At 36.4% G+C, this 12681-nt stretch overlaps 1 protein-coding gene across 2 annotated transcripts; it reads left to right on the top strand.

Moving 5' to 3' along the window:
• Positions 1–741: 741 nt before the first annotated feature.
• Positions 742–11696, top strand: LOC135687218 (kinase suppressor of Ras 2). Of its 2 annotated transcripts, XM_065203725.2 has the most exons (14): positions 742–1683; positions 2327–2482; positions 3193–3760; positions 4824–4881; positions 5938–5995; positions 6415–6503; positions 6825–6894; positions 7125–7213; positions 7844–7940; positions 8129–8253; positions 8617–8751; positions 9074–9203; positions 9409–9498; positions 10937–11696. In XM_065203725.2, exons 3-14 carry the CDS (start codon positions 3244–3246, stop codon positions 11033–11035), a joined length of 1557 nt encoding a protein of 518 aa, XP_065059797.2. In that variant the 5' UTR covers positions 742–1683; positions 2327–2482; positions 3193–3243; the 3' UTR covers positions 11036–11696. The 2 variants fall into 2 exon arrangements, with proteins under 2 accessions (XP_065059797.2, XP_088970684.1); XM_089114558.1 differs by having other exon boundaries at positions 742–2482.
• The last annotated feature ends 985 nt before the right edge of the window (positions 11697–12681 follow it).

Raw genomic sequence — 12681 nt, 5'->3', positions numbered from 1 at the left:
CATTCATGCTTACAATTTAATAAATACATGTAGCAAACGAAGTTTATGATATCTTATACAGATAGATATTGATATACAGTATATATAGTTGCTCAAAATTTGCAGTTAAGTTCACATTGTTGTCTGTTGAACGAGCCTGCCATATAAATAACCAGGGGCGTGTATTATAAGTCTGACCTTCGTTTAACTATTTTATTTACTCAATTTTATTTAGAGCACTGAACATTATTACTAAATATGGCAAATTAAAAAGTTGTATAAAAATTAAAACACATTAAGGTGAAGTTAGCAGAAACGACTAAAAGATTTCGTCAATTACAATTTTAGTGAACTTTCTTGCAAGAATTAAACATAATGTAACCTGCACAAACTTGAATTTCTGCAATCAATCTAGAGAAAAGGTAGTTACAGTCGAAAGCATACTGACAATAGGATCGCAGTTCTTGAAAAGTAGACACGCGCCACCAGGTTATATTCTACATCTCTGCCTTAATGTGAAAATTTCTCTGCTATCAATTCTTGGGATAAATCATACTTTGAAAGCTTTCTCTTCCAGTAATCTTTAAATCGTACTTTTTCCTTCTTTAACAGCAATCTAGTATATGACAAAAAATATGCACCTGTGACCGGGTTAAATCGATTTTAAAGCTCCAATCATACCTAGGTGGTCTTAACGATGATAAAAGAGGGCAATGCCTTTCAAAATTACGAATGAGTGCACATAATCATGAAGTAGAAGCTGGAAGATTGTGAAACAAATGAATAGCAAGGCCTGGAAGGTAATGCAAATACTCCTTGTCAAAAGGAAAGAAGGTTGTAGGAGATGAGATGCATTTCGTAATGATGTCTTCAGCTCCAAAAGGAAAGACCAAATTTAAAAGTAAAGACAAAATTTAATCTCAACAAAAAGCATCGATTCCTTTTGGGCAAGTTCATCCGGCTACTAAGTCGGTAGGGAAATGACTATCGTAACTGGATCGCAACGTATATTTAAAAAAATTCAACCAGAAATCGGAATCACAAAGTTTTTACCTCTCTTGCGATATCACATGCAAGTTTCACTTTAATTTTTTTAGTCTAGCTTTACTATTGCTTTGTCTTTAGGTTAACCTTTTTGATTATATCTGGTGTTTGTTGCTATTGTTATATAAATGTTATAAATTTTTATTGTAGTTCAAATCGTATTCAGGTGAGAGGCCTTCTTGTTCTTTATATCTTTTCTTAAAAAACCATAGTTAAAAAGTTAGGTGATTCGATTCTGGTAATAAAGAGTCATATGTGTACATGCAGTATGTTGATAAACAGCGAGGATGACTGTGCTATGTGCATAACAATATTCGTTTGATTTCGAGGTTGAGCTCTGTGAGGGTAGCTTTAAATTTGCAATTCAATTTTAAAAAGACAAAAAACGTGGACCGTCCTCTTATAACGATCAGTTTATCATTATCCTGCATGTAGGATTAAATCTATACGTATCAACCCCCTTATAACAAAGAAGCAGATGTTCTGAATTCTTTCTAGGGAGAAAGTGCTTTTGTTGCAATGAACGGTGATGAATAAACAACATCTTCTACAACTAGCTTCTACCAACTCTGCAAAAGAAGATAAATTACATGAGTACCGCAAGGGGATAACAAGAGAGCAGCCATTAAAGAAAACAGAGTCTCCTGTTTATGTAAATAGGTAGGATAATGCTTACAGCTCTTGGGAACAGAGTTGATGGGAAATGACACAACTGATTTTCCCAACTGAAGCTACGTAATCAGTGTAAGAAATTTCTTGAGAGCAAATTTTGCGTATACACGTCGCTGTTATTATGAGTGAGAAAATTTTGATCTGTTCATTTGGTTGTAAACTTGTTCAAACAGTTTATTTTCTACTTAAGCCTCACTGCTTAAAGTGTCGGAACATGCAATATGATTTGGAACATTTTGCTGTCATGAGAAGTTTGCCGTTATTTTTTATTTTGCAGTGAGCCTACCCTGGGTACCAGACTCACTATATATAAAATAAAATAGAGATTATTCTATATAATGAGTCTGGTACCCAGGGTACAGTGAGCCTAAATTGTTACCGGAGTTGAGCTCATCAATGAAAAACTGGACTAGATTTTATAGATATCAGACTGATTCGATGTAGCAACAAATTTAACTGTAATTGCCAAATTAAATGACCCTAGATCTTCACTTGCATGATTTGGAAATGGTTAGCTTAGAGTAGCAGCAAGTCGTGGTGTTTTATTACTCAGAGATACACATTTGCATGGAGTTTTTTCCAACCAGCAAGTCCAAAATCCCGTGTTGTCTTAGATTTATGTTTGTTTTAGGAGTCTTGTCATCCGCAAACAGGAATGGTATCCCCCCGTCATATTCCATTACAACCGAATTCGACCTCCGTTGCACCTGCTCCTCTGTTTTGTTTGCCTGCTCATTTCTTGCGGGTATATCGCTTCTTACACGTAGATTTATATATCTAGAAGAAGGTGAGTTGACACAATTTCATTTATCCTTTCAGGCCGACACGTTTATTAACTAATCGTAAGAATTAGAACTTCATAAACAGCGTTTTGATTGAACGATCGCACTGCTATGACTTGACAAGGAAAAGATAACTTTAATGATCAGCAGTTCCGAGGAAATGTCTAATTAAATAAAGTTATAACCCAGTCATTCCTTATGTCCCACTTTTTTGTCATATTGCTTAAACCTTAGCAAGGCAACTGTTAGCTTATCAGATTTTAACAATTAATAGCAGATTTGAAATGTTATTTGAGGATCTGAGACGATGAGAACTTGACAAGTCTGCTGTCTGGGAAGAGTCTTAATTTACGATACATTATACAAATTGTCAGCTGGAAGGGAATTTGTTGTTTTCATACTTCATGTAGGGGCCAGATTGGCAGAGCCCAAAGTTGATTGTTGAATAGGAGAAGAAATGAAGAAGTCAATCTGTTCTCAAGACAAAGAAATACATCGTCTTCCCATCACTCTTACGCAATATTGACATGTCACTTCTGCTAAATAGATCATATTTTCAAGTTGAGATGATTTTATTTTCTGGGCATATTTTTTTGTGGTGTCCCTGCATTTCTTTATAAGTAATAAAATCTTCTTTTATATTTTAAACTGATGAAAAAGTAAGCAATAAACTTTATGTTATATCTGTCAAGTTTTTAAATTTTTTCCCCGCCAGCATCCCTAACTTCAACACAGGCATCGCGCTTGACATCATTTGATTGTGAAGATGCATGAAGAAAGTGGGTCGATACCTGAGCAGAATCTGTGGTCTTGGTTTGACAGTACGAAAATGAGCAATATCGATGCAAAAACAAGCTATCCAGGTGAGTCAGCAAAAAGCAGCCAGCATCTAAGAATTTGTGCAAAGAAAAACACTGCAATGAAACTGCCAGTCGAATATGGGGATGGAACAAATGAGCGCAGTTGCAAGCGTAGATTTGGAAAAAAGATTGGCATGACGAGAAAACGTTTACTCCTCGTAAAATGTTGCCTTGGAAGTAAATTGAGTTTTGATGACTTTCCAGAAGAAGAGATAGCAACAACTGCAAGTTCTAGTTTATCAACTGTGCTTGGCCATGCTGTGACATCATCCGCCACGAAGATGCGCTTCACCGAAATTCCAGGGCCTTTTCAAGGTGATGACATCACGTCAGTTTCTAGTTGCAAGTGCATTCGTAGAGGACTGGAACCAAACTTTCTCAAAATAGAAAATATCAGGATACATGCAAAATCTCAAGAGCAAAGTGAGTCTTATGCATTGTATAACAAAGGCTCTGATTGAAAGTTTATCAACCTAATTACTTTTCACGAACTTTCTAATAGTTATTTGTGCATACAGAGGAGCCTCTATATACCGCTTGGACCAGTTTCACTGTCCGTTTTTTACAGGTATCCCTTGTATGAGAGGTTCCTCGAAGAGCGTTTTGACCACTTGGGACAAAAAACCTGTCCGTTGTTGAGAGATGTCCGTTGTATAGAGGTGTCCGGTGATGGAAGTTCCATCGTAGGTGTAAAAACGGAATATCTTTGTAACTTTTGCTCTCTAGGCTATTTTTGACATAAAAGGATATTTCTTAATAAAGGCTCAAACAAGTAACAATATATCACTATGAAGATTATATGATAAGCTTGCAGGTCAAAGTGTCGATTTGTACACACGGGAGCTACAACCTCTGTTTCGATCACTTTGTGCTTTTTATTCACAAGCTATGCAAAGTTTACAGAAACTGAGCCTTTTTTCCCTGTTGCAATCATGCTTAAACTTCGGCATTTGATGACCATAGATTCACGTTTTGTTTACATTCAAAATTAAGCTATCGATGGCCCAGGAAAACCGTTTCAAAAAAATGCACTTTCAGACCACTGCCTCTTCTTGGTATTTGCCTTAGGGTTTGGGCTTTTGAGCATCAGTTGCTTATTCCCCACTTTGATAGTATCCAGGGGTGTTGATAGGGCCTCGTTTGGTGCAAATGTTGCTTTGTCAGTTTTGCATATTTTGTAGATTTCTAAATTCGTGGATATTTAAAGATATTTTAACTACAAATAAACCCAAAATCATGAAAGCATTGCCATTGCATCAAAAACAAAAGGCATTGCCACTGCAACCCACTGTCGGGGCCTCTAATGCCCCCAGAACCTAAATATCAGAAACTCATCGTCAATTGTGCTCAACTTTACTCCTGCGCGTCACATTTCCAGCCTTCTTTCCTTTCTCATAAATTTACTCTTCGCAAATTTCCAGTCCCCTTCTCTCTAAAATTTCTATCTTTTCCCCAAGCATACCTTAAAAAATCTGTTTTCTTCCAGTTTTACACAAAAGAAATGGGAGCTACATTTACAGTCCATTAGATGCCATCGAGCCAAGGTGAGAATTTGATGATTTTTTCGGAAATTCATATCGTGTAGTTATTTCATATTATTGCAGTCACTTGGAGCAAGATTTTTTTATTTATTCAAGGTTTTAGAGATTCATTTGTTCGCTGTACTGCTTTTACCTTTGAATCTTGTTTAGTGCAGACTTGTTCTCCTTTGCTCGTTCATATTGCTCCGAAAGTTTACATACTTCTTGTCATCTTTGTTTTAAGGGAAATCCCCTTCCAAAAGTATAGGTACAAAGAAATATGGAGAAATAAAGAAACAGGACTTTAAAAAATTCCCCCCTTTCCAGTTGTTTTCATCAAAGGCTCAAATAGAGCCAGAAAACACCTACGCCGCGATCTGAAAAAGATGGTTCTACAATCTGAAATTGGCGCATTAAAGAGGGTGAGGTAGAACAGATTAACAGACGAAGTAAAGAAACGTTTTTCAAAGAGAGAAACAGTCTACCCAACCAGGCAACGTGCAGCCACTGGGCTAGCAGGGGCTATAGCCCTTCCACTTTTTTGCAATAATATATTAGAGAAATTTTTACTCTAGGGAAAAGTTTACTCTAACTATGCTGCAACGCAACATTGGATAGTAAACTCCTAAGGAGTAGCAATTCTTCTTGACTGGAACCCTTTCTATTTATTATCCCCAAGCTAATTTTATATTTTTTTATAGCTATTGATATTTTCTCTGAACCAGATTGTTTATAAAACCCCAGTAGAAATAAGCCAGTATTTTCTAAAAGGGGCCTCAAACAATTTCGGTCACGCTCTTTTTAGCCCTCCCACATTTAGCCTGGTCCGTGGTCCATGTACCCAACAAAGTTGCACAAGGTTCGCGAGGAATACCTTAAGTATCAAAGCCACAAAATTTCGAATGCGGAAATGGATTTCGAAGCGGAAAAGCAAAAGTAAAAGACTTTGCTGCAGTCTGAATTCCAGTCTGATTCGTTTATGGGGAAGATATTGAAGGCTTTTGGCGTTGATTTATTCATATAATTACATGTGCACAAGTCTGTGATTTAACTCTATAGTTATATTGCATTCTTTTGCAGGTCTCGCTCGCATTCTCGGCAGACATTTGCTTCAAGCAGAAATAATACCTTCTCACGGGTATGAGAGAAGCTTAGATTTTTGCAGTTTTCATTCTAATTGTAAGAACATGCCTCAGTTTTCCAAGAACTTCTACAAATTGGTTCAATTTAACCATGACAAAAATGTTTGATTATTATTAGCTATAAAAGCTTGTTTTAATTTGCATCGCCAGCTGAAGAAGAAACAGTTCGTGTTATGATGTGCTTACATAAAACCATGAGCCTACCAGTCTCGACTTTTGTGGCCCTCGCTTGCAAATTTGCAGTAAAATCATTCTTGTGATGATGTCTTTTTATTGCCTCCATTCTTAGAATTAAATATGGATTTTACTTACTGGTGTGTGATATAGATCCATTGTATCTTGTAAGTGAGCTAATACAACTGTTCATGTCCGCGAGCATTAATTCATGATGTAAGCAATAACTGTTTCCTTTCAGTCTTCGTCTTTGTCAGAGTGGCATATTCCATACGAAGATATCATGCTTGAGGAAATGGTAGCAAGAAGTATGAAAGGCCCTGTCTACAGGTGTGTTTATATTACGGAGATGGATAGTCAGCGCTGGTGACTCCTCCATTAATATCACCAGATTTCATCGTGTCTGTTTCGATGTAGAGCATAAAGGCACGTGGATTAAGTTCTCAATATACGATAAAGACATTCTTAACATGTGAAGCTGAGGTAGGAAGCATCACACATGAAAATATCTCACAACTGAGGTATAATGAGGCTTGACTCTCAGAGGGGATTATGTAGACAAAGACAAGTAGGCCTCAATTATAACTTTAGAAGGGTTTAAGTCCCAATTTTTCATTTCATTTCTCTAAACGGCAACTCTCTATTCAACAGGGGACGCTGGCATGGTGAAGTAATGGTGCACAGGATTTCAAAGACCAAGAAAGATGACTTTCTTAGAGAGGTAACAGTAAATGGTTGTGACTAGTACCGTCGAGAAGCGGGGGAACTGGGGTAAATTCCCGGGGCCCGTGTCTCAAGAAGTGCCACGAAAGGTTTTGCCCCTACGCCACTACTCCTGCACAAGGACGTCTAAAGCTCCAAAATATATGAATATTTGAGTAACACAGCTCTTTTTGTGCCTCTTTTGATTAACCAAGTGCTTTCTTAATGAACTTAAACTATTATTCTCAGGTGTCACTTCTCAACCTAATTCGACATGAGAATATCATTTTGTTTATGGGTGCCAGCTTCGAAGGTCCAGATTTTGCAATTATCACCAGGTAAGCCATTATCTTTAATTACACGCTGTCTTTAGGTTATATTTTGGGTTATAAGACAGATTGGTTTATTGTATGGGTATGTTAGGCTTTTGTGTATGTTAGGCTTTTGTGTAAAAATGTATACCCTGGGCAGTGGTTGCGCCAGGGGAGGGCTAGGGGGGCTACAGCCCCTCCGTCGGAAGCATCTAGCCCCCCATCGGAGGAAATTTTAGGTTATTGTCGGAGCAAATTTGACAAATAACGTACGAAAACTACTTATTTTAGTCATTTTAGCCCCCTTGTCGGAAGCTCCAACCCCTCTGTCGGAAAGTTTCTGGCGCCACCTCTGACCCTGGGTGCCAGAGCCTCAGAGATTTAAAGGATGAAGAACAGGGGAAAGGGATTGCAAAGGATGGCACCCAGGGTAGAACAATTATGTCATTTGTAATATCTAAGTATATATAGATGGTGTTTAATGTTGGTAGTTGATAGGGGCTGTTCATCGCACTTCTTTCTCAAGTTTACCTTTTTGGTAATCCTACCTTCCTGGCGTAGATACAAATTCCATATATAATTTATATTTGTAACTGTAAATAGATTTACATTCTAAAAATATTTTCAAATGCTGCTAATTAAAAATGTCTTTTTTAGTCTTGTCAAAGGATTCAGCCTATACACGCATATTCATGAGAAGAAAACAATGTTTGAACTTTATTTCAAGCTGAGTATTGCGATACAAATTGCTCAGGTAGCCTTTTTGCTTTATGATTCTAAAGTAACTTAAACTTCTTTACGGCTGGTAACTTTTATTTTAAACTACCTTTTGATTAAATAGCAACTGCTGTATCAATTTGATCTTGCACTGAAGGCTATTCAAGTCATTCTAAAGCAACATATTCTGATTTTGATTGAACAGTTTGTTTCATTCATTTGAAGGGTATGGAATATTTGCATGCTAAAAAGATTGAACTGGGAAAACTTTGCTCAAGAAATGTTTTCTTGGAGTCAAAAGTGAAGATAGCAATGACAGACTACATAAGCAGGCACATCCCAGTGGTGAAGTAAGTAGTAAATTTGTTATACGAAAGACTGACCGGATTTAGGCGGGTTACCAAATGGTTTATTGTTAAAAGCCATGCTCAGTGCTACAGTATGAAAACATTGAATCATGTATTGTTCATCCAATGTAGAGCCAAGATCGGTGCTTGATTTACTGACACTTTTAAGACTATTCAAATCAGGATATTGATCGAAAATTTTAAGCTAGAATATTTTTGTACGTTGTTGTGGATCGAAATAGCCAACTACAAACGCGATCACATCATTGTTGAGGCTTGAGGTTGCTTGCAAAATAGAACATTTTTTTTTCATAGCATGCAACAAAAAATTATTCATAAAGTAACGATAATCGCTTCTCTTTTAAGCCAACGCTACGGATACATCCCTGACCGTCAGATCATGTACTTTAGCCCAGAATTAATGAAGTCTCTTCGGATAAAGGAAAACACGCTGTTGAGTGAGCGATCTGCTACGCTAGCCGGAGATGTTTTCGCATATGGGTACGCTTTTTTGCACTAGAGAAACAATTTAGGATTTCAGTGTACAGTTTATTGTCAGTGGTCAGTGATAAACGAAGAAATGTTAATCTTTTTCAATGATATGCAAGTTTAAAGTTAGAAAGTAAACGACTTGATGAAGATATTCGAGGACAAGACTTTGTTTAGTTACCTCATTAAAAAAATATCAGACAAGTTAGCTGTGATGAGAAAGGTGGCTTTAGGATAATGCTAGACAACCAAGAGCAGCACTTCTTTCAAAGAAATTTGAGGCTATATTATCAAGTAATTATCACAATGATGTATTGATATTTTTTCTTTTCAGGACAATATTGTATGAAATTTTCTTGGAGGTGTATCCATACGCGGAAGAGCATTTAGAAATTGTTATATGGAACTTTTCATGCGGCAGAAGATTGAATGCCTTGGATGATATTCCGATTGCAGTTGGGAGAGTAAATGCTTAGATAATGATTCTTGTTTACGCGAAATCGAATTTTCGTTCATATATGCTGCATTGACAGGTTGAATTAAGAACAGATGATGTGGTAAAAACCTATGTACAGAAGATGTTCTCGGATTTTTGGATGTTAATTGAAAGAATTTTACGAGAATTTGTTTGAAGTATAATTAGTCAGAGCGTTTTTTGAACATTTTTAGGAGCTTTTCGAACTTTGTTGGGATCACGAAGCATCAAGAAGGCCTGCTTTTCAAGAAATCCTCGAAACGCTGCGTAAACAAGGCAAAAGGGTTTGTATTGTTTATTCTAAAAATCAGGCCTGCGTGTGTATGGTTTGAACCCGGAGGTACGCTTACTTGGAAAAATCTTCTATTCCTTAGGTGGCCTATCCAGACTTGCGAAAAACGAGGATTCAGGAAAGGAAGACAAATACTATTTCATTCAGAAAATTCATTTCAAATTTCGTGAACTACAATCCTATTCTGCAAGCAGGAATAATTGCATCGTCCTTTTACTTTTTCGAGTTTTAAAGAACCAGTTTTTTATTTCAATTGCTTCCATTTCATCGACGAAAAATTCGACTAAACATGCTAATTATATTTTCTTGCAATCACGTTCAACAGTGTGATTAAGGACGCATTTTTCTCAAACTCTGCTTTAGTTTCGAATCAACTTTGTTCTTCTTTTGATTTTTTGTCCATGTTTGCATGAAAACTCTTTTAACTGTTACCTTATTTTTCCTGGATTTATTTTTTAAATCAAAGAACTATTAAAAATGTTTTACTTTGTTAGCTTATTGATTATCTATTAATTGTTCAGTAAACCTAGGCAAAGCTCAGTCTAAAGTCGAAAGAATGATAGTCGGGTTGTTTCAAGGTGCCAAATGGCACAACAGTTTTCCTAATCGTTGTTGCCCTTCCAATCTCCTCCTACCATACCCAATTCTGCTGATAATTTAGCTAATTTCAAAAAATTATTTTACTAAATAGTTATACAAAAACGAAATCATGTTGGCACAAAGAAACATTTTACATAAAAGCATGTTAAATTACATAACATTAAGGTTCCGTTGTTGCAAAACTTTATAGAGGAATCGCTTGTCAGAGACGACCTCTAAACACATGCGCTATATGGATGAAAAAAGATCTGTATGTTGCGTAACTTTTCTCGCTATCCACGCAAATGTCGATTTTTGTCTGTATTTAGCTTTTATATTCTGCTCACCTCTCTACGTGTTCATCTATCTTTGCGTCCAGGTGATGCGAAATCACCTGATAAGGCTTTTAGTGAAAAAGCCATCATTGAAATTCCGCCTACATGTCATTGTGTGATGACATAAATACTAGTTATTTATTTATGGATTTTCTACTTTCGATTTAAGCGTGTTATCAAAATACGATCGAATTGCCATTGTGTATCCTTGAACGAATGAAGCTGAAAATTAAACCTATGTTAAATTTTTTATTCAGAAGAAATAATTTTATCTTTTTCTGAAGGCAAGTTACCGTCATTTTGCTATGAAGTGAAGATCATTATTCAAGTATACGGATAGTTAGCAGCGAATAAAATCTAATTTCACTATGATTTTACACATTGAATATAAAAGTTGATTTGACATATAATAGTTTGTATTATACCGTAGAATAACAGCTAAACTTTATATCCACAACATTTGAATGGATGTGGATGACATTAAGTAACAATGTATCGTCCTCTTTTTCATTGCAGAGGCTGAAAAGACAACATAGCATTTCTCAGCCAAGTGTCATTGACCTCTCTTTGGCAAGCTCGGTAATGCAATTCATGGAAAAATCCGGCAACGACTGAGTTTTTCTTCCCTCCATGATTCTTAAAAATCAACGTGGGGCTTTTTAGAATAAAATCAGCTTAAAGGGACGGGTATTCAGAACACATATAATGCATAAACTTAATCATGATTCAGACAAACCTGTTCAGCAAAAATAATTTTCATCTAGCAGCAAAATATTTAATTCGCAACAATTTACTTTCAAAAGTTATAAAAAATTTATTTCCAGTAATCAGTGAAAGGGAAATTTCAAAAGACAAAGTCAAGATCCTTACAGTCACTTTATTATTGATGTTTCACAATTTGGTTACTTGTTTTGACCGAAGGACAATCACTTGCCTTTACGTAGATTATGATTCCGACTGAGAGAGCAAACTCTCTCTGTCTGCTCAAATTAAGGTTTTTTTTGCTTTGATAGACACACATTCTTAAGTTAAGCTTTCTCTTCAATGATAGTTTTTTTTGCAAAATGCTCATTTTTGCGCAGTTTTGAAATTTGATGGAATGGAATGCTTATTTAAAAACCATATCGTACTTAGATTTTGCTAATGTGCCGATTTAGCACTATGGGGTTTTGTGCAGAATTTTAAAAATGGTTTGACGTAAGTGTTTAACGTTGTGTTGTAGCTAGTTTAACGACACGTATTTTATGAATAACATGGATACTAGAGCTCAACCTTGGATTGTCTAACATCATTCAATATTTGAGTCTAGCTGTTTTCTCTATTGTTTTTAGTCAGGTTATTCTTACTTAGTAGCAATATGTACGTAAGCCACCTGTCAGTAAATTTATGCTCACAAACGTAGTTAAGTTCTAAATGCACCCATAAACTCCCAAAGACAGGATGGCTGCTCAGCACTTATACATACATACAAAGGGTGTGTCTTATATTTCTTGCTAAACCTTTCTCCAAAGTGGTTTATAGGTGAAAAATATTTCCAGAATGATCTTTTTGGATTTTAAGAAGTACCAGATTCAGGGGCGGGTCCAGCAAAAAAATCTGACTTGGTTCCAGGTCAAGGCTAAGGTCTTTCAGATAATGAATTGGTAATTGTGCCTAAGACAACATTATTATTCATATTTATGCATTTTGGTACCGGGGGGTCGGGGGGGGGGGGGGTAAGTACTATCCCCTCACTAAATCTAGATTATGAATTTATTTCCGACAGAAAATAGTGCCTCTGGGAAAATTTTTGCAACCCTCTCCCTTTCTAAATACCCTCTTGTTTGTCTTGGATGCCACAGCTAAGTTTTCCCTTTTGTTTTGCTCGCAATTTATTGCTTTGCCTACGTAGACACCAGCCTATTTTTCAAAATATGGTGCTCCGTCTGACCATAGGTATCCCTTGCCATCAACGACTGCAATTCAAAATAAAGGTATTTAATGCTCCTGGAAAATTAACGATACTTTCTGGTTTTATCTCAAACGCTTAATATTCTGCTAGAATGCTGTGAGGGTCGTGAAAATAAGAATTCAAAGTTTTGCAGTTCCACAACAGGTCAGAAACAATAGTTAGCCAATCAACTACTGGCTGTTGTACAGCTCTCTTACAAATATGGTATCATTTCCGAGTTCCAGATGCTTTTTGACTGAGTTCCATCGACTATTATTGTGCACATTATTGACTTTCGAGGCAGAAAACGTTTATTTCCGAGTTCTAAGAT

The sequence above is a fragment of the Rhopilema esculentum genome, chromosome 20 (assembly GCF_057945365.1).
Source record: "Rhopilema esculentum isolate cy_ngs chromosome 20, ASM5794536v1, whole genome shotgun sequence".
Classification (NCBI taxonomy): Eukaryota; Metazoa; Cnidaria; class Scyphozoa; order Rhizostomeae; family Rhizostomatidae; genus Rhopilema; species Rhopilema esculentum.
Note: the sequence above shows the minus strand (reverse complement) of the source record. Positions and strands in the feature narration are given on the sequence as shown.